This window comes from Phalaenopsis equestris, unplaced genomic scaffold, assembly GCF_001263595.1.
Source record: "Phalaenopsis equestris unplaced genomic scaffold, ASM126359v1 Scaffold209375, whole genome shotgun sequence".
In the NCBI taxonomy this organism is placed as follows: domain Eukaryota; kingdom Viridiplantae; phylum Streptophyta; class Magnoliopsida; order Asparagales; family Orchidaceae; genus Phalaenopsis; species Phalaenopsis equestris.
Genome location: NW_018228544.1, coordinates 233,115 through 259,210, shown reverse-complemented (window position 1 = coordinate 259,210; position 26,096 = coordinate 233,115). Strand labels below are relative to the sequence as shown.

Sequence of the window (26,096 nt, the reverse complement as noted above, 5' to 3'; positions counted from 1 at the left end):
GTTTTGGAAATGCACCTGGTCTGTCTGGGTAAACTGTGTTTTGACAGCTTGTGCGTTTTCAAAATACTGAAAATAACGTTTTCACACCGCACTTGTCTAGATGCGGTGACAGCTTTCTGACTGCGATCTGATTTTTCAAATAAAAAAAAATTTATAATAACTACCGCAACTAGTTTATCAACAGATTATTTTTAATCAGTTTATCAGCAGATTATTCAATAAGTTGCGGCCGCCCATCTAAGTCGTATCATTAACAACATATATACTTCAAATTTTTATTGTAAAATTTCAGTGTCGTAATTAAAAGGAAAAGACTTTTCACCCGTAACATACCCAAAACCCAAACATGCATTGTTTATAAAAGCAACACACACGCAATAAACATGCGTTGTCTCGAAAAAGAGAGTTTCCAGCAACAATCATACATAATTATTCTTAGGGGCATTTACAAACATACCACCCAACTCCTATATATTTACATATCTAACAACAGACCTTTATTTTTTTACATTTATGCCACTCAAATCTTTTATATAAAAAGTATACCTTCTCATGGATAGGTGAGGTGGCATATATGTAAAAATTGAAGCTTAGGTGTTAAATATGTAAATACACAGGAATTTTAGTGAAATGTATATAAATCTTCCTTTGTCATTATTGCAAACACACACAAACGTTTAATCATGCCGGTCTTCGTTAATCTCATCAAGAATCACAATAAGAGCAACGACAAAGGCATAATCCACGTTTGGATAGATCGTCACTCCGAAGGCATCTTTTCCCAAAACTATGTTCTTCACTGTGTATTCACGATGCATCTGCAATCACAACAAGAACAATACAAATAAAATCATGAAAATTTAATTGTGAATAATACCATGTCTTTTCAGTGATTCATACGATGATTTATATGAAAGAAAAAAATATATATATATACTACAACCTCATATTTAGACTAAATTAAGTTTAAAATTGAATATTTTGTTTATATTTAGATCAGGATTCTTATGCATATAGACATTAAATGCAAAACACACAATTTTTACATATCTAACAACCAAACTTTGATTTTTAAATTTCAGAGTAGATTAGTGCAAGTTTGAACTTGACTTACTCGAGCAAGAACGTTAGTGGAATCTCCAAGATAAATCAAACAGGATCTCTCGTGGAAGCTTCCTCTAATCTTGAAATCACATTGGCTTTCGGCTGTATTTGAAGCCAAGAACACATCCAGCTCTGTCCTAAACTGCAGGAGACCCGACTTCTTCACGCTGAATAAGAGGTCTGACGAGTTGGAGCTGTCTCCTCTAAAAACTTGCCATCGCCTGTGCATCGAAATCGCCTGTAAATCCACATCAATAAATCAGTGGAAGATTGAAGGGATGCATGCAACACAGTTCTTATGTATTTACATATCTTACACTTAAAACTTTGGTTTTTTGCATCTATACCACATTGCCTAACTTTCAGAAAATGTGATATGCTAAATCAATTTCATTAATGTCGCCAAAATTAAATCTTATTAGATTTGCAAACACTGATGTATTTTTAGAGTTGAAGATGAGTTCAGCCTTAAATTATTATTGTTATTATTACTAATTTATGGAAATTTAGTTGCCATTAAGCCTAACTACATGTGTATAGGAAATAGGTAAGAATTCACTTGATATTACTTTTAATATTTTAGAGGATTTATGTACATACCATAATTTTTATGAATCAGCATATCTAAATCAAAGAATCATTATATTTATATATGTAATAATTTATTTTTTAAAATTGGCGATCATCCAAACTACCTAATTTTGAAACATTAAGAAAATCATAGGATTCAAAATCTTAATTCTCTGACAACCAGAACCATTCATTTAGAAATGGCCGCATATAATTGATGAATTTGATGCCTTTTATAAACTTCAATGATGACAAAATTAATACAAATTTGATTTAAATTTTTTAGGGTTATGACGAATGTATTCTTAATCAATTTTGATCAAGAGTCTAGACAGAAATCATAGAGTCTGAATGAAAATCAATCTCTTACTATCATATAGTAAACAAGCTAGGAATATGATTTGATCAACTATTAAGGATGCTTAATTATATATCAAACATGAAAACCAACTAATGGTGTGTTATTAAGATCCAAATAAGTCAATCTGAGTGAACATGAAAAAGGGGGGTAAATGATTGTTGAATCGGCAAAGTAGAATAAGAAGAAGAAAAATCTAAAGAACAAGAACAATCGAAAATCAAACGGCGAGATATAAATAAATCAAATCCAGAGAAGCCATCAAAACAGATCCTCCGGATCCGAAAACTGAATCGGTTGATTCATACCTTCTGCTGCATAGACAGAATGGGATTTCCAGCGGCATCGAAGAGGACGCGGTGATCGCGAAGACTGAGAAACTTTCCCTTCACTTTGAACACGATGTTTCCATTGACGTCCGTCACGACGTAAGCGCCGTCGGTTATCTTGATCGACTTCTCCGTCACCGTCAGATCCAACGTGTAAGGAGCGCAGAATTGCTCTCCGACGACCGCTACTCTGCTCGCCGGACCCGAAGGCGGCGCCGGTGCCGGAGGTGGGTAGAATGGAGCCGCCATCAAGCTACGATTTGCGAAGAGTATGCGAGCAAGACGGCTTAGGTTGCTGGGAAGCGAGGATTAGGATCAGCTTGGCTTTGGATTTATATTGCCGAAGAATACCGCGTGAGATCTTAATGTAGTGGGTTGTACGGATCATTCGTGTCAGCTCGCGCCTGTCGAGTCATTCTGACACGATACTGAACACGGCCCAAAGTAATCAAATAAATGAACCGTGCGTTTGGTACTCCTCGTGTATTTTGGGCAACTTGTGCGTCTTACATGTGGCCCACTTATCTACCGCAGGGTCAACCAACGGCCTACGTTTAGTGTAAAAATGAAATCTCATTTTCTGATAAGCGGGCAAAACAAGATCCAAACTGTACCGCAGCATTTTTAAAAATGCTCCTGTACTTATAAGCTGCCCCAAACGGTTGCGGAACAATTGCTAATTGTTTATCAAATTTTCCTGTTAATTTTTATTTTTAATAATATTTGGCGTTGCGGATCAATTGCTCTCTTGTTTCAGCTCCGCGTTCTGTGCGTACTTCCCCTCTTTTATTTTATTTTATTTTTATTTTGTTTTCTTAAGGGTATTTACATACATCATACATATAATTCTTATGTATTTACATATCTAACATCTACACTTTTATATTTACATACACCACCTAAGCTTTAACATCAAATGCATTATAAATGTAAATATTAAATGTTTGGCGTTGGATGTATAGCTAATTGAATGTAAATTTATCTTTTTTTTTTTTTTAATTTGAAGGATATCTTGCAGGTCAACGGGTCGTCGACTCATAAGAAAATGTTCGTGTTATAGTGATTATTTTAAAGGACCTACTGACTCATGACTCACCACCGACCTGCGACTCACTGACCAGCCTTCGACCTATAAACAATTTTCATTGTGTATCTCTCGTTGCCACCGAGAGCCATCTATTACCAACTGCTACACAATAGTTTAGTTGATATTTTTCAAAATTTTATTTTATTTCTATTATATTGATTATTTTCGGACATTAGGAGCTGAAATAGGAGACAATTGATGCGTTATTAACTAATTTAGCCACCAAACACAAATCTTGAGGCAATTTTTAGCAAAATATGTTTTGATTCAAATTAAAAGTCATCAAGAGCTTCGATTTCAACAAGTTTTAGTTAAATAAACCATCTCGACTAGACTAGCTCAATGATCTCAAAATTTGAATCAATCTGAGCTGAATTAAGCCGAAATCAAGCCATTAGATCACTTTTAGAGTCTTTAAGTAGTGAATTAGAGGGTCAAATGAACTCCAGTTTTGACGTACCTGAAATCATATCGAGCATCTCTACAAAAGGAATCCAACGAATTTAAAATCGCTTGATTTTAAAGTTATTAAAGTCATCAAACCATAAAAAAAAAACCCTTCTATGATCAAGTGAAATTAATGTGAATTGTATGATTGGCTGGTTAAGGGAGTTATTCAACAAATGAAGAAATGCCCCACTCTTAGGAGTTATAAATATATCCTCTTTTCACTTGAGAGGGAGTGGGTGAGCGATCTCAGCAACGACTAGGGCTGTAAAAAAAACTCGTCGTTCATGAACAAATCATGTCTAACTCGTTAAGTAGCTCATATTAGATTTATTTAGCAAACAAACTAAATATAAATAAATTTTTTGAGTCGATTTATAAATGAGCCGGCCGCAAGTAAATATTTATTTATATCATTTTTATATTATATTTAAAAAGATGCATGTGACAGATATGGGTGGTATAAATGCAAAACTATAATTTAGGCTTTATACATGTAAATAGATAAGAACTTGGTACATATTTAAATGCCCAAAAGGAAAAATGAAAACATGTCACAGTAGAGCTCTCAGAAAAGTTCGTTGTTCATAAACAACTTATGTTTTGCTTATTAAGCAATTCGTGTTTGAATTGTTTGTAAGTAAGAACTCGGTCACGAACAAAAATAAATTTTAGCGACTCGAACACGAACAAGTATTGGGCTCGCCCGATCTCGACTTGCTTACATCCCAAGTAGCCACAAACCATTCTTAACCACACAGCCTGTCAACAACCACCGTTATCGGTGAACTGTATTCTATTCAACTGTACCCGCGTTCCATGTGCTGCATGAGGTGAATTTACGAATTTTTGTAAAATTTGCATGCCATACAACTCTCATGACAAGGTCTAAATTTTTGTCTTGCTCGTGTCCGTCATGTGGTGTGTGTCAATATCCCATTTCCTCATCTTTATCCTTCCGCCGAACGACACTCCTTCGTGCTCGTCCTCCTTCATTACAGCCGGAAAAATCCTCCAGCCCCTCGCCCCATGCCTAGCATGCGATTCTACAGCTCGAGGAGCATCCGTAAGTTGTTCATCATTCGCTTGGGCCTCTCATAAATGCAGAGACGCACGCCAGAAATTGACAAATGACCTCCATTTCTGAATTTCCAGAAGCTACAGAATTCGACATCACTTATGGGGTAAATTACGTTTGGATTCATTCCCAGTTACCTGAATCAAATTATATATTAAGAAGTGACAGGCGCGCCAAGTCCACCCTTGTGAGCCTGCATGGTGTTTGTGAGAATGCGTCAATGGAATTTGCATTTATGCCTAGGGGTTTTAATTGAAGATAGCGTGTGTATAATGGCGGAGCAAATCTTGTAGATTTTAGTGCCTTCTGTTTTTTTTTTTTTTATGATTTGCAGTGTTAATAAACACTGCGGATTAAATACTTCGAAGGTTCCAGCATTTATTTGCTGGAATTTTGGGAAGTGAATGAATCAAAGAGTGAGTTAAAATCAAGTAAATGCTGCATTTTTTGTATTGAAAATTGATTGAACAAAAAGTGAAATTCTGCTACATCCCTCCTTCTGAAACCTAACCAGCCTCTTAATGATTCCTTAATTGCTTGATTATTAATATCTCTGCCCTTGTTAATGGTTTTGCATCATAGAGAAGTAGGAGAGGAAAAGTTTAATTAAACATGCTTTTTAAGGAAATAGTCTTCACTGCTGAGAAACTTGGTTATACAAGTTGCCATCCACTTTAGAGGACAATATGCTGCCACTACATTCTATATACTGAATTTTTCTGTAAAGTATCTGCTGATTATTATTCACATTTTGTAGGCTGCAAATAAAATGGTGTTGAGAGTTCTGTTCCCATGCATATGGTGATGGTAAGCAGGAAAATGAGAAGTTGCAAATCAGCTCGTTTTCCTTACAGAGGAGGATGGCAGGAAAACTTCAGTGAGTTGCTAGCAATAGAAGCTTTTAAGAGCAAAGTGGCAGAATTGCAAGACAAAACAACTAATGTCTTCTCTATTCTGCTGAGTTGCTTCCGAAGATATGAAATAAGTCCGAGCCCGTCTGCATACTCCTTTGTCATCAAGTATGTCGCACGTAGACGTCTCTTCTCCCAAATCCCTGCGATTCTGCACCACCTTGAGCATGAAGAGCAACTTGAAGTCCCAGAAAAAGTCTTTCTTGGTCTTATTCAGCATTATGGTAAAGCAAACATGCTTAAAGATGCTATGAACATTTTCTTCAGGATTCCTAAATTCAGATGCACGCCTTCTGTTCTTTCCTTAAATTCATTGCTCTCTATTCTTTGTAAGAAGAAGGAAGGCCTTGTTTTGATTCAAGATGTCTTGATGAAGACTCCAGAGATGAACATTCATCTCGAGGCTACCACATTTCATATACTAATAAGAGCTCTTTGCAAGATTGGAAAAGTTGGCTCTGCATTAGAGCTCTTAAAAGCGATGCACCTCGACGAGTCCTATCCTGAAGGAAAACTGTACTCCGTGGTGCTTTCTTCGCTTTGTGAGCATGCTGGTGCCAAAGACATACTTACTTTTTTAGAAGACATGAGAAACGCTGGGCACTTGCCTACTGCTCTAGAGTATAACAGTGTGATTGATGTTCTTGTGAAGGAAGGTAAAGTAAATCATGCCTATTCTCTATTGGAACATTTGAAATCGGGGAAAGAGGGCCGATGTTTTGAGTTATAACAGTGTACTCCATGGTTTTTGCATGGCAAATGACTACCACACTGTTGAGGAGCTGTTTGATGAAATTCTTGTTATTGGTCTTGTACCCAATATTTTTACCTTTAATGTCTATGTAAGTAGTCTTTGTCAGCAAGGTAAATTTGAAAGAGCACATAAAATGATCAGTTGTATGGATAAAATAGGATGCAAGCCAGACACAGAAACCTTCAACATTGTCCTTGCTGCGTATGTTAAAGCAGGTGCAAAGGAGAAAAGCGGAGATATAAAGAAAGAGATGCTTGCGAAGAGAATCCAATGGAACTCAAATACTTACAACATTCTGATTGATGGACTCCTTCATAGCTGTGAAGCAATTGAGGCTTATGAGCTTTTCATGGAAATGCTGGGAAATGGATTTGCTGCTCAGCCTTCAACTTGTAACGCTTTAGTTTGTAGCTTGTGTGAAATGCACAAATATAGTGAAGCTTTGCAAGTTTTAGAAGAACTATTGAGAAATTCCATTTCTCCTGATTCTGTGCTTTGGGAAGCTCTGCTTTATCAATTCAGAGTGGATTGTGGAAGCAAGTCTGTTGATTTGGAGGCTATTGTAGGGGAGATGAAGCGGGATGGCATTGCAAAGCAAGTGGAGGGAGATTGCGCATCTCCACCATGACCAAATTGCCGCAGCTACAGAGTCGCTTCTGGAGGCTATGATCACAGCAGTAAATAAAGGAAGGCAGTAGATGGACAACTCAAATTTGACTTGATTAATATTTGATCAAATTTGTTATAGTAGTAATTAAACAACTTTGATTTTATATAATCAAAATGAACTTAATTAGTAGTTTAGTCATAATTAATTTTGATAAAGTTTATAAATGAAGGTTGACGTTATTTTGGTAATTTTAAGTCCTTCTGAAGGCCTGTAAAATGCAAAACATAAATTAACAAATTTATTTTTTTGTATATTATATAATAATAAAATGAAATATAGCTATGATTATATATGTGCAATACAGGTATTTTAAATAACTGGATAATTAAGGGATTTTTTGATCAGATATTTTAAAATGACTTGGCCCAACTATTGTATTGAAAATTTTCATCTACTTGTATAATGATTCAATTAGAAAAGCTCTAAAATTTGAAATCTAATTTAGCAGTTATATATGGAAAAAGAGCAAATACGCACTGAAGACTATGGTTGAACTATTAATGCACTTGGAGATGCAACATTCTTCATTAACTAATTAGCCCGAATGCCTTTTACTCAATAAAGGCATTCATCATCACTGTGTTTTCTAAATTGTCATTATATATATATAAAACTAAGAGGTGGTTTTACTTAGAGAATATTATATGTTGTGTCTGCTCATTTGGACACCGATGTCGATGGATGCCAGTTGGAATCAAATGGTCTTGATTTCTCCACATATGGTGAGGCTCGACGGATAGCAGGGAAGGAGAGCAGAGGTTGTTATATCCCCCCTCGAGCTGATGATTCGGCTGGAAGTGTTGGCTTGATATTCAGTTGCTCAAAGCGAGTATTGGAGAGAGGCTCTGTATAAATATCAGCAAGTAAATCCTGAGTGGGCAATGTGATGAACGGTGAGTTGTTCTTGTTCTATGCAGTTTCGAATGAAATGACAGTAAACTTTTATATGTTTAGTTCTTGCAGGAAATATGGGATTGTTGAAGAGGGCTATGGTAAAGAAATTGTTATAATGAAGTTTTGTGGGTTGAGATTGTGGGTAGTTGAAATCAGCCATGAGACGTCGTAGCCATACAAGGTCTGCAACGGCAGAGGTGAGGGCACGATATTCGGCCTCGGTAGAAGATCAAGCAACTGTTGCTTGTTTCTCAGCGGACCAAAAGGTCGGTGTTTTTTCAAGGAAGACACAATAACCGGAAGTGGATTTGCGGTCATTGGGATTGCCAACCCAATCGGAGTTTGAGTAGACTATGAGGTGAAGAGGAGCGCGCCAGATAGGAATGCAACCAGTGGCGGTTCCATTAAGGCAGCCGAGAATTCACTTAAATTTTTGAAAATGATGATTTGTTGGTTGTTATTGTCCTGAGATTCAAACGAGTGAGTGTGAGATGTTGAAAGGAGCCTATGATTTGGCGACATGTGGTTGGCTTTCGGAGAGGGTGATGCTAGGTGGGGTTGGTGGTTGTTTGGGTGAGTAGGGATTGAGGACGGGTTTGGAGTTTAGCATGGGTGGCATAGGAGGATTTAGATAGGTGGAGGCCATAGGAGGTGGTGGTTGCATGAATTTCGAGAGGCCCAAGAAATTTCATAGGAATTTGGGTTTCAAGTTTGTGGATGGGGGAATTAAGTAGTGAGGAATCGGAGCTAGTAAGTAATATGTCATCTACATATATCAGTATGTAAAGATGATAGTTAGTGTTATGGAGACAAAAGAGGGAAGGGTCGGCAGAGCTGGATTGAAAACCAAGGGTTCGGAGGTAGCAGGAGAGTGTGGAAAACTAATGATGTGGAGCTTGTTTGAGTCCGTATAAGGCCTTTTTTTAGGAGGCATATGTGATTGGGATAGTTGGAATCAATGAAAGCAAGTGGTTGGGATATGTAGATGGTTTTGGTGAGATGACCATGTCGAAAGGCATTGGTCACATCAAGTTGAAGGATGAGCCATTGATTTGTTTGGGCAATTATAATGAGAACACGAATGGTTGGTAGTTTGAAGACGAGACTGAAGGTTTCGCTGTAGTCGAGGTCTTGTTGTTGTTTAAAGCCTTGAGCGACGAGGTGTGCTTTGTAATGGGAGAGAGTGTTGTCGGCATTGAGTTTGGTGCGGTAAGTCCATTTGAATCCTAAGTCGTTGTAGTGAGGTAGAGAGGCGCAAGTGTCCAAATGCCTTGTGATTGGAGGGCTTGGAATTCAATGGACATTGCTTCATGCCATTGAGGAGGTTTGATAGTAGAGGAGTAGCAGGTTGGTGTGGGGATGAGATGATGGGTGTGGTTCAGTATTTGGCTTGGTTTGAGAGATCCGGTTTGTAGCATGTTTGCATAGGATGAGTGGATTTGTGGTGGTTCTGGAGGTGAGATGAGAGGGTAGAGGTCAAAGTAGAGAGATTATCTAGAGGTAGGGCATGTTGATTCGGGGAGGGAGAGGGAGATGGAGAGATTGATAATTTAGGTGGGTGGGTTTTATGGAGAATGGAGTTTGGAGTAAAAAAGAATAGGAGGTAAGTTAACTGGGGGAGATGGGGTTGGTATGGATGTAGTGAAGGGCATATTGAAAGGAAAGATTGCCTCGTTAAAGAGCTCATGACGAGAGGTGCAAATTTAGTTGGTTGGGGGTTTGAGGCACCTTTTTGGTGTTGATAGTGGTGCAAGCTTATGTTGAACCTAGGATCTAAACCAAGGATAGCAAAGACATTCAAAATTTTTTTGGTGATTATAGGATGGGGGGCGATGATGAAGTAGCTTAAATGGGGATTTGGAATTTGTAGTTGTGGAGAGTAGACAGTTAATGAGGTATGTGGAGTTAAGAAGAGTGTCGGCCCTAAGATGAGGAGGTAGGTGAGCCGTGGCCATGAGTGTGTGGGCAATTTCGATGAGGCGGCGATGTTTGAACTCGGTGATGTCGTTTTATTTGGGAGTGTATGGGCATGAGCATTGATGTATTATGCCATGGCAGTTTGAGATGTTTTGAAAGGATTGGTTGATGTATTCCCCGCCTCCCAATGATTTTCAACCATGGATTTGAAGTGAAGAAGTTTTTTGGCTGTTTCATTTCTATTGCGGAGAAGATAAACCCAAACATAGTGAGTGTAATCATCAATAAAAAGCAAGTAATATTTATAAGATTGTAATGACAGAGTGGGGGAAAAACCCCTTACATCCAAGTGAACTAATTCTAGAAAAGAGGAGGTACTAGAAGTAGAGATAGAAAAAGGGAGCTTATGGCTCTTAAATACTACATGAATTACAATGTAACTGAACTAAAGTACATAAAGCAGGAAATTGGGAAGCTATGATGGATCGAGTTCTTGGTTATCGATGATCGAGACGTTGATGCCATAGTTGTGGCATATATTGGATGGAGAGAAGAGCTAGATTTGTGATTGACTGCATGGTGGTGGGATGATGCACCGGGTATAGGCCGTGGATGCATGAACCTTTAAGCAGGATGTGGTTTGTCTTGAGATCGGAGATGTGATAGCCATCAGAGGTAAAGGTGATAAAGCAAGAGTTAGCTTTAGTTAACTTATGAACTGAGATAAGGTTGCATGCTAAGTTAGGAATGAGGTGAAAATTAGAAAGGTATAGTTTACTCGAAGGTGTGGGTAGGATTCCTTGGCCAACTTGAGCAATGGGAAGCTATTGATCGTTGCACACTGAGATAGTGTTGTCTCCTTGGTAAGTTTGAGGCTGATGAGATAAATTGGTTCAGCCATTAAGTGTTTGCTAGCACCACTGTCAGAGGTACCATTTATGGTCATGGGATTCAGTGTTGGTGGTTACAAGGGCTATTGCCACTTGATAAGATTTGTCATGACGGAACTAATGCTTCATGTCCAGGCTTGTGGAAAATTTGGCACACCATAGGAGAACGATTGTTGTCGTTGAGGTTGTTATTGGACTAATTTGGGCGAGATAGATTGCATTGACCATATGATGAATAGTTGTTTGAGCGACCTTTATCTCGACCGCGAGATGCAAACAGAGCTGTTGAGTTTGAGTTTTCCTTAAGCGCTTCGTTTGCTAGATTTATTTCTTCGCAGTATAATAAGGTGTAGAGATTGTCAAGGGATATTGGGTGAAGGGTAGTTCGAATTGCTGTTTTGAAAGCATGGTATTTCAATGGCAACCCATTGCGGATATAGTGGAAAATATCTTTTGGATCGAGAGTAGCTCCTGCAGCAGAAAGAATACCAACCTTCGCCTCGACTTCGGAGAGGTATTGATTCATAGATTTGTTGAGCAATTTGATGTTGTGAAGTACAATTTTCAATTGGATGATGTTAGAATGGTTGGAGGATTGGAGGCAGCGTTCTATTGTTGTCCAAATGTCGTAAAAAGTTTCCAGGGGTAGGAGATAGGGTAAGATAGAAGGAGAAATGAGCCATCTAAGAGCCTTCCAGTTGGGATGATATTAGAATCGAGACTCCGAATATTGCTTAGGTTGAATTTTAGCTGAGAGGGAACTGATTTGTCGATCGGCAAGAGCAGTGGGCTGAGATGCATTGTTGGCTCCGGAGGAAGAAGCCGTATAGATCGTCAATGTCGGAGTGAACCTTAGAGGTTCGTGAGACAGGTTTGCTCTGATACCTACCATGTAGAAGCTTTAGCAGAAAGAGGAAGAAGAAAGAAGATGGTAATGAAAGGGTAGAGCAGCTTTTTCATTGTTGCTTATACTCCATCATAAAGACCTTTATACAAAAGGTAATATATAAAAGCATATACTAAAAGGTTTGTTAGAAACTGAGAGGTAGGATGGATGCCAATTGGAATCAAACAGTCTTGACTTCTCCACATGGCGAGTCTCAGCGGACCATTTTATGTGGGAGGGCCCGGCTATAAATTTTTGGCCTGTGGAACTTGCTTTAATTTATGTTTTTAGTCTACTTTCAATTGAATTTTTTTTTTCTTCTAATCTTATACTGAATAAATGTTTAAGTTATTTAAGTTTAAACACAATAGATAAATATTTACATAAAAATATAAAACACAAGCTCTATGTATTTAGATATTCAGCATCAAAATTTTGATTTTTATATTCATAATATATTAAATATGCATTAAATGATATATTTCATTTTATTTTCTAAGTTTGTAATAGGGAAAATATTTGCGTGCATAAGACGTACGCAGCGATGCGTACGTCCATGGGTTATTTAGGTTATCCAGAGGATATTGGGGGGTTATATCCACGTTATACCCCCGTAACCTCTTTGTAAACTACCTGTAACCTACAAATAAATTCCGCGCTTCTGTAGTTTCATGGGTACAAATAAATTACACAGAGGTTACAAGAGAATTACACGGAGGTTACAGGGGGGTATAACCCGGATATAACCCCCTCTGTACCCCCTGAATAGCCCCTGACGTACGCAGCATTGTGTACGTCTTATGTACGCAAATAGTTTCCTTGTAATAGAGATATTTTTGATAAGATACAAAAAAAAATTTAAGTTTGAAACGGTGATATTAAATTTCCAGGCTCAGATTAGCCTCCTCAGTCATTCAATAAATAGATTGGGTTTATCATCAATCATGTCTAAGAGATGCTCTAATTTACAGCACATTGATTGCAAACCGATCACTATACTTGCATTATCTCCGTGTATGAACATCTCAAAAATTACATCACTTGTGCAAAGTTCATGAAATTTTACAAGGGAGGTTGCTATGATATTGAGAAAATTGCACATTTCAAATATTCGACCGCTCTAACATTTTTAACGATTAATTTGCTAAAACTGAGGGGCTGCTCTTGAGTTCACCGTCAAACAGACTAATGATGTTGGAGTAGATGGCAATACAGCTTGTGATCACTGCCAGTATAATCATAATTCCAGCCAACAATTTATCATTGCTTTTAGATATCCCATATAGATCCCTGCCGCAGTTGTATGTATTAGGATAAATGAAACAGAACTGTGATAAGTCAAGAACATGGTGAATAAAACATTTGGCATCTGTAGAAAGTTACAGATTATTTCCACTTCCCAATGTGCATTGCCAGGTGAGACATTTCTGATTTATCTCTTCATCTCTCTCATAAAAGTAGGATTAATTAGATCGGTATTGTCTGGTAATGCATTCTTTTGAAGTGCTTCAAATTGTATTCTAGGGAAATATACATACTTACCATACAATTCTTATAGATTTATATATCTGACACCAAAAGATTGATATTTAAACTTGTAACATCTTGGTGTCATAAATCTATGCATGCACAGGTGTATTTCACTTTTAAAAGATAGTGATGACGATATTTTTGAGTGGTATGCTTCTCGTTAAGCAAACTCAATAATGATCCAAAAATAAGAACCCAACTAACAAGAATGTAGCGTCTCTCAATCCAACTTAATGATGATCCGCAGAGCACACTTTAACCCATTGTTAGAGAGCTTAGCCTTTCCGTCGATAAATCTTAGGGCTTATTTGGAATCACTTTTGTTCTTTCTTTTTTTGCCTTCTATTTTAAAATTTATTTATTTGGTAAATTTTTTATATGCTTCTATTTTTATTTTCTAAAAAATTAATTTATTATAAAAGCACTCAAAATAATTTTTAAATTATTCTAAATAATTTTTTAAAATAATAATCATGTGGCAACATATCAAATAATTTTCATTTTAAGTAAAAGTATAAAAAATAAAATAAAAATAAAAAAAATCAAAAGAGATTCCAGACAGCCTCTTAGCGTTCAGATTTTTTTTATTCATATTGTATTTTGTGAAAATTATGATTAAATTTGGTAAAAAAAAAAGATGAAAAAAGCCCAATAACAATTCCCGATCTCACAATGGCTGGCAATCCTATACTATTTAACAGTAACTAACAGAAAGGTGCTCATTTTTTTAAGGGGTATTTGCATACATACCACTCAAATCCTATGTATTTACACATCTAACACCTAAACTTTACCTTTTACATTTCTACTATTAAAATCTTTATATCACACCACTATCATTATTTTAACTTTTAAAAAGTGAAATATACATTTTTATGTATATTTTCATGCAATCATGCATACAAAAGGTGATATATTTTTAAAAATTGAAGTTTAGGTGTTACATAGGTAAATACATGAGGAATTGAATGAAATGCACGTAAATCTTTCCTTTCCCCCTTTGTTATTAATTAGGTTAGATAATGGTTTGGTATCACACATGAGGACATTGCAGTGAATTAACAGATCAAGAAAATGTCTTACCTTAACACGACAGCGCCAGGAAAGATCAACGAGATGCCGACCGCCGTCGTCGACCCGATGAACTGAAACACTGTCCAAACATTAGGGATGGCGATCGCCGCCACGTAAACCAAAGCCAACAATATCGCTGTGAGAGACAAAAATCGTCCGGCATCAGCCGTAAGAGGCCGCTGCTGCGAGTTGCGGAAGACGAGGCCATCAATGTTGAGCCGAAGTGAATAGAACAGTAATGGAAACACCAGCACTAAGTGGAGTGCATAGCTTAGCCGAACCGCATCGTCGAGAATCGGACTCGCCGAGCTCTTGTCGAAGTTGGAGAGAACATCGGACATCGTATCATCGCCGAAGAGAAGGTAGCCGGAGAGTCCGACGGTGGCGTAGATGAGGGTGCAGAGGATGAGGGAGACGCGGACGGCTGGTTTCATGTCGGTGACGCGGCTGAGCTCGGACCGGATTGGGTGGACTGCAGATTCATGATTCATGTTTTTGAAGTTATGTAATGAGAATGTGCTGAATGGATTGAAGGCGAGTTACCGTTGAAATGGAAGGTGAAGGCTACAACAATTACGGGGATGGCTGTGAAGAGTTGGAGGAAGGATTGGTTGTGTAAGTCTGGAAGCAATCTGGGATTTCTAATGTTGCCTTGAAACAGGGCGTAAATAGCCATTCCGGAGCTGATGAGGACGAAGATTACAGCAAGCAGGATTGAAACTGCTGAGGTAAACCTCAGAGAATCTGCGAGTAGCAAGAAACAATTGTTAGAAAGATGCAGATAATGATCTTAATTTACATTCAAAAACTTATGAAAGAGTATAAATGCAAGTTATTTATTTATGAAAAAATAATTGGTTATAATTGCGGGTGTTTGTACACGTAAATCTTTCTATATATGCACGGCAGACAACACGTACCAGAGAACACGCACGGTTCTCTCCCTCTTTAAACATCAAAATTCACGAACACTCTCTATCTGTTCTATGAATGTACTGACCTGAGCCGTCGAATTTAATTCTCTTGGACAAAATTGAAAGACCCACACACACTCAAGGACGCATGCCCTCATAAAGAAATGACACGCTCTTTGCCTGCTAATTCTCGTCAGCAGTGGAAGCTGAGGGGGCTCAATAATTGGTGCCGTGCTGTACTCGAACACAAAACGCATCGCCCTGAATAATTCGATCGGCGTCGTCAAACTGTACCCTATACGGCTATTACTGTTTTGTTTGTTCTAACATAAAATAAAGTGAAAAAACTTTCAGATGCCAAATTCGAATGCTTATCCCCCCGGAGATTAAAAAAATAATTTTTTAGGTGAACATTGATACTTCCTCGATAAATTTTTACATCATGAATTTTAAGATGTCACACAGATCACAGTAACTAGTCTTTTCTTTTAGGTTTAGGAAGAAAGAACTCTGTTAACAAGACATCCTGGTTTCATGTAGAAAGGAGTCCCTCTCAAGTTCAAGTTTTGTGCTCATAGCATACGATTGAATGGCGTACTCAATCATCGTCTAGGAGACCTTACCTTATTCCTACCTTATCAAAACCTAGCTCACCAAGTGTACTCCGAAAACAAACATTCACTACTTCTCTTTATCATAACAGTCGACAACTCACAACTCACTCCGCTCGCCTCTTCCTCCAGTCGGGAGCTCAACCCTGGGAGTGAGAGAGATTGAATGACCCGAGACGATAATAGATGAAACCTTTATCTGTCTCAAAACTCTGTTCCCTATTTCCGGATAGAGAGGGACCTATGGTTCAATCCCCAACATGTCTTTCTTTTCCGCCGACTTTACGGCTCATTTACTAGAGAATAGAATCTCTTTCAATTCCCGGCTTTCAGACAAGATGATGAGTTAGGGAAGGCTGGACGAGAAGAAGAGTTTGAGTTCTGATCGGATGCGCTGCCCCTCATTAACTACTATTCTTTCCATTTACTTAATTCTTCCTCTTTCTTGTAAGAAATGTTCAAACTTAGATTATAAGTTATTAAGAACACTAATTTTAGCACAAGTCAAACTGGCCGGCTCGACGAGACGAACCCTTCAGTATCAAAATTAATCCAATAAAAGCCAAATCAAACCCGGATCGAAGCCATTAAACCAATTTTGAAAGCTTTACGAACATGTTTGGAAGGTCAAATGGATTTCGAGCCTGATGAACTTATAATTGAATTGAGCATATCAACAAAAAGAATCCAACGAGCCTAATATCGTTCAATTCCAACATCACTAAGACATTAAAAAGTCATTCAAATGCAAATAGAGGAATGTCTTGAACCGTCCGATCGAAATGGTTCAGATTCCTTAATTAATTACATCAATAATTCCATAAATAGAGTCCTACCTTCCTTTTGAGGGAGAATCTGAAGCTTCCTATAACACAGCGATAAGGATAAATAACGTAGAAAATATTTTTTTATAACACATGAGCAAGACTGTAAAGCGGAAGAATAAAATTAACGCGATGAAATGTTCATATAAAGCATCGACAAGGGTAAGAAACGCATCAATTAAGCCGGGTCACGCGTTTTCATTTTTTATATAGGTGAGCTCTGATCTTTCATGTGTCAGCTAGAGATTGGACTCCGCGAGTCATTCTGCACGCTGCATGCGAAGTCTGGATTTAATATTTTTTCACGCAGGGATCGAATTCATTCGGGTTATTACTAATTACATTTTACCTGGGGATAAAAAAAAAATGCACTTTAAAATTTAAATTGAAATATGTGAGAATCACGTTAGTGCAGCTAGCGCACGTGGGCGGCACAACTTTTGAATGTATTTTGTTTAAACGAAGATTTACATGCATACCACTTAATTATTCCTGTGTATTTACATTTTAAAAACTAATTTTCAATTTTCACGTGTGTATATGTATATGCCCCTTATGCATAAAAAAATTATTTTAAATTTTAAAAATAAAAAAGTTAAAATATATTTTATTTATTTTAAAAAATAAAATTTTGACGTTAGATCTATAAATAGATAAGAAATGGGTGAAATGTACATAAATGCCCCTAGTTTAAAAAATAAACCATTAGGACTGTATTTCCGCATTCTCCTCTTACTGTGTCCTTTTGCGAAAGAAGTCACGATCCTTAAATGATTCAAGCAAAACATTTTGTCGCGTATGAATGATTCCGACTTCATCACACCACATCTTTGTTTTTCTTCTTATTATTCCAAGATTTTTAATTAAATGAATTAACTAATATAATTAGTTATATATATATATGAAATTTGGATTTGGAACACCAAAAGTTAAAAATATTTATGAAATATTATATAGCTGATTCATGAGATTTAGATTTGGAACACCAGACTGACCCGAGTTTGCAGCACACCATTAATAAAAGTAAATAACAATCTCACCTACGCGACGAAGAAGCACGAGAGGGAGCATCACAACGACGACGGTGATCGGAATCGTTGCTGATCTCGCCGTCCACCACTCCTCTCCGAACCACTCCTGCAACACGCCCATGTGATCTTCTCCCTCCGTTCTGTTCCCCGATAACACGTCCCCTGACAACAAAGCACCCAAAGCCTCGATTAGAGTGATAAAAAGAAAAAAACAAAGTTAAAAATTGGACATCAAAGAGATCTTATATTTATCTTCAACGAATCCGCTAAACAAATCACTCAAATTTGAATTACAGATCACGGACTTCCTTTACTGTTTCTGTTTAGCTCGTTAATGAACTTCAGCTCATCGATACACAGCTCCCCGAAGTTAGCAAATGAACTTAAGAAGATATTACTAATTCATATTCAGATGGTTTACAATCACTCCTCAGATCAAGCGTCGTCGGTTGCATCAATCAAACACGGATATAATTAAAGCATAAACTAATCTTCTTGAGAGTTTAGTAGTTCACCGATGATGATAAGGTACATGATGAGAGACCCCAAATTAGTAAGTGCGACGAAGATCTGAAGCCCGGCGGATCCCACCAAACCGAAGGACTTCGCCATTAGACCGGAGTAGGAAGTAGTCGCCGAAGACTCTCCGGCGGCGGAGTAGCGAGTGAGGAACTCCACTGATACATCGCAGAGCAAGCCGACGGCAACCATGATGAACAAAGCGGGAACTACACCGAGGACCCGCAAGGTTGCCGGAATCGACATGATTCCGGCACCGATGATGCTGGTCGAGATGTTGAACACGGCGCTTGAGAATGATGCGCCACCACCTGAATCTTTAATTTCAGTCGATTCGGCCAGCGGATGGAGCTCCGGGAGGAGAGGGGTGAGGATTTCGCCTCCCTTCGCCTTAGAATTCATGGTGATTGGAAGTGAGTTGGGGATTTTGGGGGGAGACACCGACGGGAGGATGGGATTAACAGCTCGCTAGGGTTATATAGTTGATTTGAAGTGACGATATTTCTACTAACTTTAATGCGACCCCTTTGTTTCACCGTTTGCCACGTCGATAGTTGGACACGTGGCAAAAGGTGAAGAGGATGTAATCTTTATTTAAGAAAATCTTTATTTAAGAAAATAAAATTTTTTTTTTTTTGAAATATAAAGTTCCAATATTTTCATAATTATTTTAAAAATATAAATTTGTTGGCAACCTCAGAAAAGGTCAAGACAGATGATATTGGATGTGAAGGGTTTAAAAAAGAAGGAAATGAATGGTGTGGTCGTAGGGTTTCGAAGGATGCATGTGGACGAGAAACTCAACCGGATTAATAAAGGCTTACATAATCAAACAATTAAATCAATCAACGCTGGAGTGCTTATCATATTATTGAAAATCAGAAAATGATTGATATTTGGCTGCTTGATTTTCATTCAATCCAAATCCAATGTATTCCCAATTTTCTACTTAAAATTATTATCATACTATTTTATCACATTTAAATGATTTTATATAACAAGAATGTGCCGACACAAATCTTGAGGAGATCAAATTGTTCAGAAGAAAAAAAAATTACAATTAAGGAGGGCACACTAATAGAAGACTAGAAGACGCACTTATCTAACCATGTGTAGCAGTCTGAACCAAAACTAAGGTCAAAGTGGGTCGGATGCAGTCATCGGAGCTACAACCAACAAGACTAACAGCAACAAAATGGTTTGAGCCTGAACCCATCAAACCAAGACACACATATGGGCATACAAGCTTGCCACCATAAGAAAGACTATCCAACCCTGCAATCAACTTTTCGGTAGATCGAACCCAAGGAAAGACTCAGCTCCTTAGTACTATCAATCATTGCGTCCCAAAGCCTCCTTATCAGGAATCACACGAGGTAAACATGTCACAAGAAGTCTAAATTAGCTATGTGGCTCTCCATATTGGGGAATGTGTTATACAGTAAGTCACAATGTATCACTCTCTCTCCAATAAGCTAGCATCGCTAAGCCAATAGAAACTTCTCACTAGGGATCGAAAGTCGACAGTCAACTCATATCACTTGATCGGCAAAGCCCAGTCAATCGAGTCAGTCCCGCCGACCCGTAGTTAATCGAGGGCCGACTGACAAACTCAACTCATCATAACCGAATAAGCAAGCATCATCGAGTCAGAAGGTAGCTAAGTCATAGGCCCGTACTTGTAAAATACCTAAAATATCATGTAACGCCCTCATTAAAATAGGGACAAGCATGTAACTTCACATATTACACCATCTCCTCTATAAATAAGAGATAATTTTATGAATAAAAGAATGGATTAGTAACCATTAATGTGCACTCTTCATCTCTCATCTCACTCTCTCTCATTTACTATGCAATATTTTTGTGAGATATGATTCATGGATAAATCAAGATTTGACATATATAAGTTATACTAAGGTTATGCTAGGCTGCATCTCTGATTTACATTAAATAGGATTTAGCAAATCCGAATTTATCAAATTCATATTGACAATGAAAAAAGTTTTGAAGCCATAGAAGAGTAATTGTCTTAAATTCACCTGGGACTTGGATTTAACAACTTAAGATTTACGTCAATAAGAAGACGAGGTTCGAGGAAAAGCAGTCAGAATGCGAGAAATTTCAATTTAACATGACGCTGTATTTAATGTTTAGTTTTTTAGTATTCGGTTGGATTTAGCTATGTTCATTGCTAGATCCTTTTATCAATAGAGAACCAAACACCACCAAAATCTTGTTATTTAAAATAAAAAAAAAGATGTGTGATATTAAAAATTAAAGGATCATTATATAAATGTGTAATCATATTTGATCAAAATATTTATCTTTACAAAAATATATTTTACGGAAAATTTTAAGATCCAAAAATACCCAAATAATTAAATTTTAAAATTTATTTTCAATAAAATCCATTTTGCGTCTTCTTTTGGGAAAAATATTATATCAGTATTTCTGATATATTCAAAGTCTAATGATGAGACGCCACGTGTCAAATGAGCACCACCGTTTTTAATACTGGTCAATATCAGTATATTAAGACGAGACCCACTTAAAAACGTAGCGTTCTATTATTGGACTCCAAACGAATCTAATATTTTCTCCCGCGCCCTAGATTAGAAAATAATTTTTTGAGTTTTGCGCTTATGGGCCCACCACAATTTTTTCTACAGGATATTTAAAAAAATTAAAAATGCATCACTCTCCTGTTAAAACCAAAAGAATATTCTCTAAATTTAATTTTAACTTAAAAAAATCTATGTTTATTCTTTATTTTATTTTCAGTAATAAATACTTAATAAAGCTTAAATTAATTACTTAAGAAAATAGTTTTCGCCAACATTCACTATGTGTCAACCGTTTATTCAACGTTGAACCATAGACTTTTCTTACTTTAAAACATAACATCTGTAAATATAATTTTTTTTTTTTTGTATTATATTATGACAAGCTTGGTCTACTCAAACAATTTGATACAAGTCATTAATAAATTCATCATTCAACACGCATCTTGAGATAAGAAATGGATCTCGAGACAATCTTTTGAGTAAAAAACATTCACTTTTATCAAAAGTCATGCAGAGCTCGAATTTCAGCAAACTTGTTGTCAAAATGAGCGACTTGATGAGACGGACCCAATGATATCAAAATCAGTCAAATCCGAGCCAAATCAATTTCAAATGAAGCCATTAAACCATTTTTGGAAACATCTCTAGCGTATTTGAAAGGTCAAATGAAGGTCGAATTTGGCAAGATTATAATCGAATCAAGTGTCTCCATAAGATGAATCCAACGAGCCCAAAATCGCTCAATTCTGACATCGTTAAGGCACTCAAATGTCCATAAATGTAATATCATCAAAGGAAGCTCTCCAGACCGTTCGATCGAAGTGATTCATATTCCTGCATTAATTGCACCGCGAGCTCTATAAATAGAACTCCACCCCTCTCATGAGGGGGAGGAGAGCTTGAGATTTGAGGAAGAGCTTGAGGCTTCAAGAAAGAACTGAAGTCCAGCACCATCATTGTCAACTGTCATCGACCAACACTGACCTGTATTAACCACCATTGATCGTCGTCGACTTTCACTGATCATCGTCGACCACTTTCAACCGTCATTGATCACCACTGACCTCTGTCGACCACCATCAACCGTCAGTTGATCACCGTCAATCTTCATCAACCACTGCCAACCATCGTCGATCACCGTCAATCTTCGTTGACCACCGCTAAAAGTCATTAATCTCCACCAACCACCGTCAATTACCACCGACCGGACACCTCCAATCGCTAGTGGTCGCCGTCCGTTCCTAGTAGCAAATTCAACAGCACGTCGACGTTATAACTTGTGAAATATAGTAACTATTTCCTGCCTGTGGGACAAGTGATTGTAACTGTAATATCTTCTATAGTAGAACTCTTCAGCTGGGCTAGACCCTTTGTTTTTCCTTTTTAGTTTTCCACGTAAAAATTTATGGTTTCATTATCTGTTATTTTCCTTTATTTGAGTGTGTGTTGAATTATTGTGCAACACTAAGTAGATAATCCATCACTCTATCGTCGTGAATAATCTAGCAAACTTCAGTTTAGTGTCGTTTGTGAGAAATAAAACAATCTCATCACTAAATACTTGCAAGAATTGTTACATGGACACCAAACGCAACACTCGCAACAATAGAGCATTTCGCTCCAACACTCATCATTCCAGAAGACAGTCGCGGAGCCAACGCCATCAAGCCTCTGCATCCTCCTACTCTAGAAGGCATTACCCTGCTAACAAATGTGTCTCGAGTCATTCTCCGTAAAATTGAGTATGTAAGTTGGAAGAGTCTCAACATGAGATCATTCCTCTCCTACATCTGGAGCAACAACCGCAACCTAATGGAACTTACTTAACGTCAGTTCAACATTCAATAAGAAATACTCCACTCACCGAGTTATCTCCTAATGATGAAACCATTCATCGGTCGAGATGAGACATCGATCTTCTCGACATTGCAAGTTTCACTCATCTGTCTCATGCAGCTCACCTGGCACCTCCCCGCCTTACTGCCGCTTTTGCTGATATCATCTGAAATGAGCTACGAGGTTTGGTTCAAGAAGAGTTCCATCTGGATAAAAGGGATCACTTCCCTACTCACCGCAACTTCTAAGAATCCTCTCATTTGGCTGACGCCGTTCTCCAACACTCTATCCCAACAAGTTTCAAACTCCCAAACAACGACGCCTATGAAGGGGTAACTGACCCATAAGAGCACGTCGACCACTATCAAATCATCATGCACATTCATTGTGTTCTTGATACAATTCTCAGTCAAATGTTCCTGGTGACTCTCAACGGTCAAGCTTGCACATTGTTCTACTTTCTCTTGAGGGGCACAATCAACATCTTCAATGAGCTTGTCACATTATTCATAGAGCAGTTCATAACAAATAGATTTATCATCAAAGATTCATCTCACGTATGAGGTGTACGTTAAAATAAAGGGGAATCCCTCAAGGAACATTTTTGCAGGTTCTCCACTGAAGCCCGCCAGATTCTTGGAGTGGATTCAAAATTACTGAGAGGAGTATTTCTTATAGGGCTCCACTCGGACCTTTTTATTTACCACTGATGCAGGAAATGATGCACGTTTACGCTAATCTCATCCATCGCGTCTAAGCTCAAATCTCTGCGAACGATGTCATCATATAACACAATGACAATACACCCCATAATAATTGCTTACAACCACCACATTAAAAAAACACTGACTTTCTTGAATTTCTAAAGCTCTCTCTTTGCAGCATATCACTATGATCTACGTAACAAACAACAGCCTATGTGGTCCATAAATCCTACAACTCTTAACTCCGATCTCCGAGGCACGAATGTTATCACAACTCATGCAGATCTCAACTATGGTCTATATAGCTTTTAAACATTATCACATTTCTTGCAGCTCCCAACTCCAACCTTTGTGGATTACAATTGTTATTACATCTCTCTATTATGACCTATGTGTCCAACAAAGACCTACACCACTCACAGCTCGCACAACTTCTAACTTCAGCCTCTGCAGCATACAAACGTTGTTATAACTCTCTACTACGACCACTGTGGCTAACCTACACTCATGAAACAACCATCTAAGGCCCACATGACCAACTACTACCATTCTCTTAGCTTTGACACTGATGATAAGGTAGTGTTAAAGCCACCATCCTTGACTAACGCTGGCCTACATGGCTCATAGCTCACGCAACTCCCAACTCCAGTCTCTGTGGCCTACACGCATTATTGCAACTCCCTACTAAGGCCTTTGTGACTAACACTTACTTCTGAAACAACTATCCTTGACCCACATGGTCAACTATTATCATGACTTTCAAGTATGACATCTATGATAAGCTAGCGCTAGATCCACCGTCTACAACAATCACGACAGACTACTATCTCCATAACAATCAATTACGGTTTTCTAGACTAATTACAACTATTATTGTACTCACTATTACAGTGGATTATTCCAAGTAGCCAGAACCCTTCGTATTTTTCTATCTCAAGGGTTTTCTACGTCAGAAGTTGAGGTCACTCCTCCTATTTTTGTTATTCTTTGAGAGAAAAAAAATAAGGAAAAGCGAAAAAGGAGTATTTTGGCGCGTGACCCAACCTGAACCAGCCCGCTGCTTTGAAAGCTAAACCCATGTTGTCTCCTCCATCTCCATTTTCTTCGTTGGCCCCTAGTAGGGTTTCATAGTGAGGTTTTCACCTACATTTTTGGCAGCTAGCATTTCACTTGTTCAACATTCCTCGCATTGTCGGTCGGTGGACCAAAGACATTTGTAGTCTCTCTCTTTCTTGCCATGTAAGTTATTATGATGTTTTAGTTTTTCTTAAAAAAAAGTTGTGTCAGGATTCAGGGTTTAAGGTGCGAACTAATGTATTTGTTTCTTTTAGTTTTAAAGCAAGCTAATATAGAAGAATAAAAAGAATCCAAGGAAATCAGAAAGCGTGAGAGTCAACTGAGAACATCTCGATAAATCTAAAGTGTGGTTGTAGTTGCTTACAAAATTTTATTCTTTAGGGTTTTGATTATATATAACAGAGATATGCATTGTCTCATATATGTTTTGCCCATTTTTTTCAATGAAAAGCTTGACATCTGAATTAAGCATATGAATTAATGATTTAGTACTAGAGTAGAAAGTATTCTATCTTACAACCACAATATTATGGTTTTATGATTTACCACGAGCAAAACTAGTAGAATACTACCATAAAACTAGCATAATACCACTATAATACCACACTAATAACATCACGATACAACTGCATTTGTATCACAAAAACACCATAATAAAAAGATTACCACAATGCTATCTAAAAACAAGCACAAATCCAATAAAATACCACCATAATTGAAGCACAATACCACCAGGGTTAAGTTTGTACCAATCCAAATTTTGTGCTTAGAGGACGTACCAGGAGGTCTGATTGGATGTCTCAGACGACGATAAATGGACACATTCTCGTGTAATTAAAATAGACACCCCTTGTACATGACATCAACAATTAATGCCAACAAACTTATTATTTCCTTCGAGCAACTTTAGTGGCTCAAAGGCTTTTACAATCTTGTCGAGAATGTGCATTCATTTTTATGACCAAGTGAATGTCGTCGACAAAAAAAATTAAGGAAGAATCATTCATGGTATATATTAATGGATTTATTTTTTTCAATCATGCTTAGTATGATGTTTATAGCATCTAAAATTTCTTTGTTTTAATCAAAGCAGGTAATGATTTAACCATTACGCGGATTTAGTTTTATGAGCGTACGTCTCTAGTTACTTCTGTTGCACCAAATGTTAGGCCTCACATATTGAGGTGACCAACAAATATGAGCTGGAGCTCATCCTTGGTACATCAAAATTTTTAGCAGCTCAACCACGAGCAAGTATTTATGTCATATGATTATTTTATATTTGAAATATTTAGTTTATGTCTGATTGTAATGATGGATCCTTGTAGGTTTATGATTCTTTTTTAGATTTGAAAATGAAGTGCATGTCCTTCTTTCTCTTCAATTGAAGAGCAATCTGGTCCAATTAAAGTAGCAAGATCCATCACCCATGAAACATGTTCCATAACACATTCATTGCAGGTGAGGACACGACACAACTAAAGTGTGCAATTGTCAACATCGGTTTTAGGTTT

At 37.6% G+C, this 26,096-nt stretch overlaps 3 protein-coding genes across 4 annotated transcripts; 1 reads left to right on the top strand and 2 right to left on the bottom strand.

Annotated features, from left to right (window-relative positions):
* Positions 1-330: 330 nt before the first annotated feature.
* On the bottom strand, positions 331-2,680 carry LOC110036618 (protein LURP-one-related 15-like). The gene is made up of 3 exons (XM_020741103.1): positions 2,341-2,680; positions 1,115-1,342; positions 331-818 (listed from the first exon to the last, which is right to left on the bottom strand). The coding sequence occupies exons 1-3, from the start codon at positions 2,608-2,610 to the stop codon at positions 678-680; spliced, it is 639 nt and encodes a 212-aa protein (XP_020596762.1). The 5' UTR covers positions 2,611-2,680; the 3' UTR covers positions 331-677.
* A 1,977-nt stretch (positions 2,681-4,657) lies between these two features.
* Positions 4,658-7,408, top strand: LOC110036626 (pentatricopeptide repeat-containing protein At2g38420, mitochondrial-like). 2 transcript variants are annotated; one of them, XM_020741113.1, is made up of 3 exons: positions 4,658-4,728; positions 4,897-5,079; positions 5,731-7,408. In XM_020741113.1, exon 3 carries the CDS (start codon positions 5,766-5,768, stop codon positions 6,612-6,614), a length of 849 nt encoding a protein of 282 aa, XP_020596772.1. In that variant the 5' UTR covers positions 4,658-4,728; positions 4,897-5,079; positions 5,731-5,765; the 3' UTR covers positions 6,615-7,408. The 2 variants fall into 2 exon arrangements, with proteins under 2 accessions (XP_020596772.1, XP_020596773.1); XM_020741114.1 differs by lacking the exon at positions 4,658-4,728 and having other exon boundaries at positions 4,739-5,079; positions 5,731-7,406.
* Positions 7,409-12,773: 5,365 nt separating this feature from the next.
* On the bottom strand, positions 12,774-18,833 carry LOC110036633 (probable sodium-coupled neutral amino acid transporter 6). The gene is made up of 5 exons (XM_020741121.1): positions 18,395-18,833; positions 17,889-18,041; positions 15,043-15,243; positions 14,509-14,971; positions 12,774-13,185 (listed from the first exon to the last, which is right to left on the bottom strand). Exons 1-5 carry the CDS (start codon positions 18,798-18,800, stop codon positions 13,032-13,034), a joined length of 1,377 nt encoding a protein of 458 aa, XP_020596780.1. The 5' UTR covers positions 18,801-18,833; the 3' UTR covers positions 12,774-13,031.
* Positions 18,834-26,096: the final 7,263 nt, after the last annotated feature.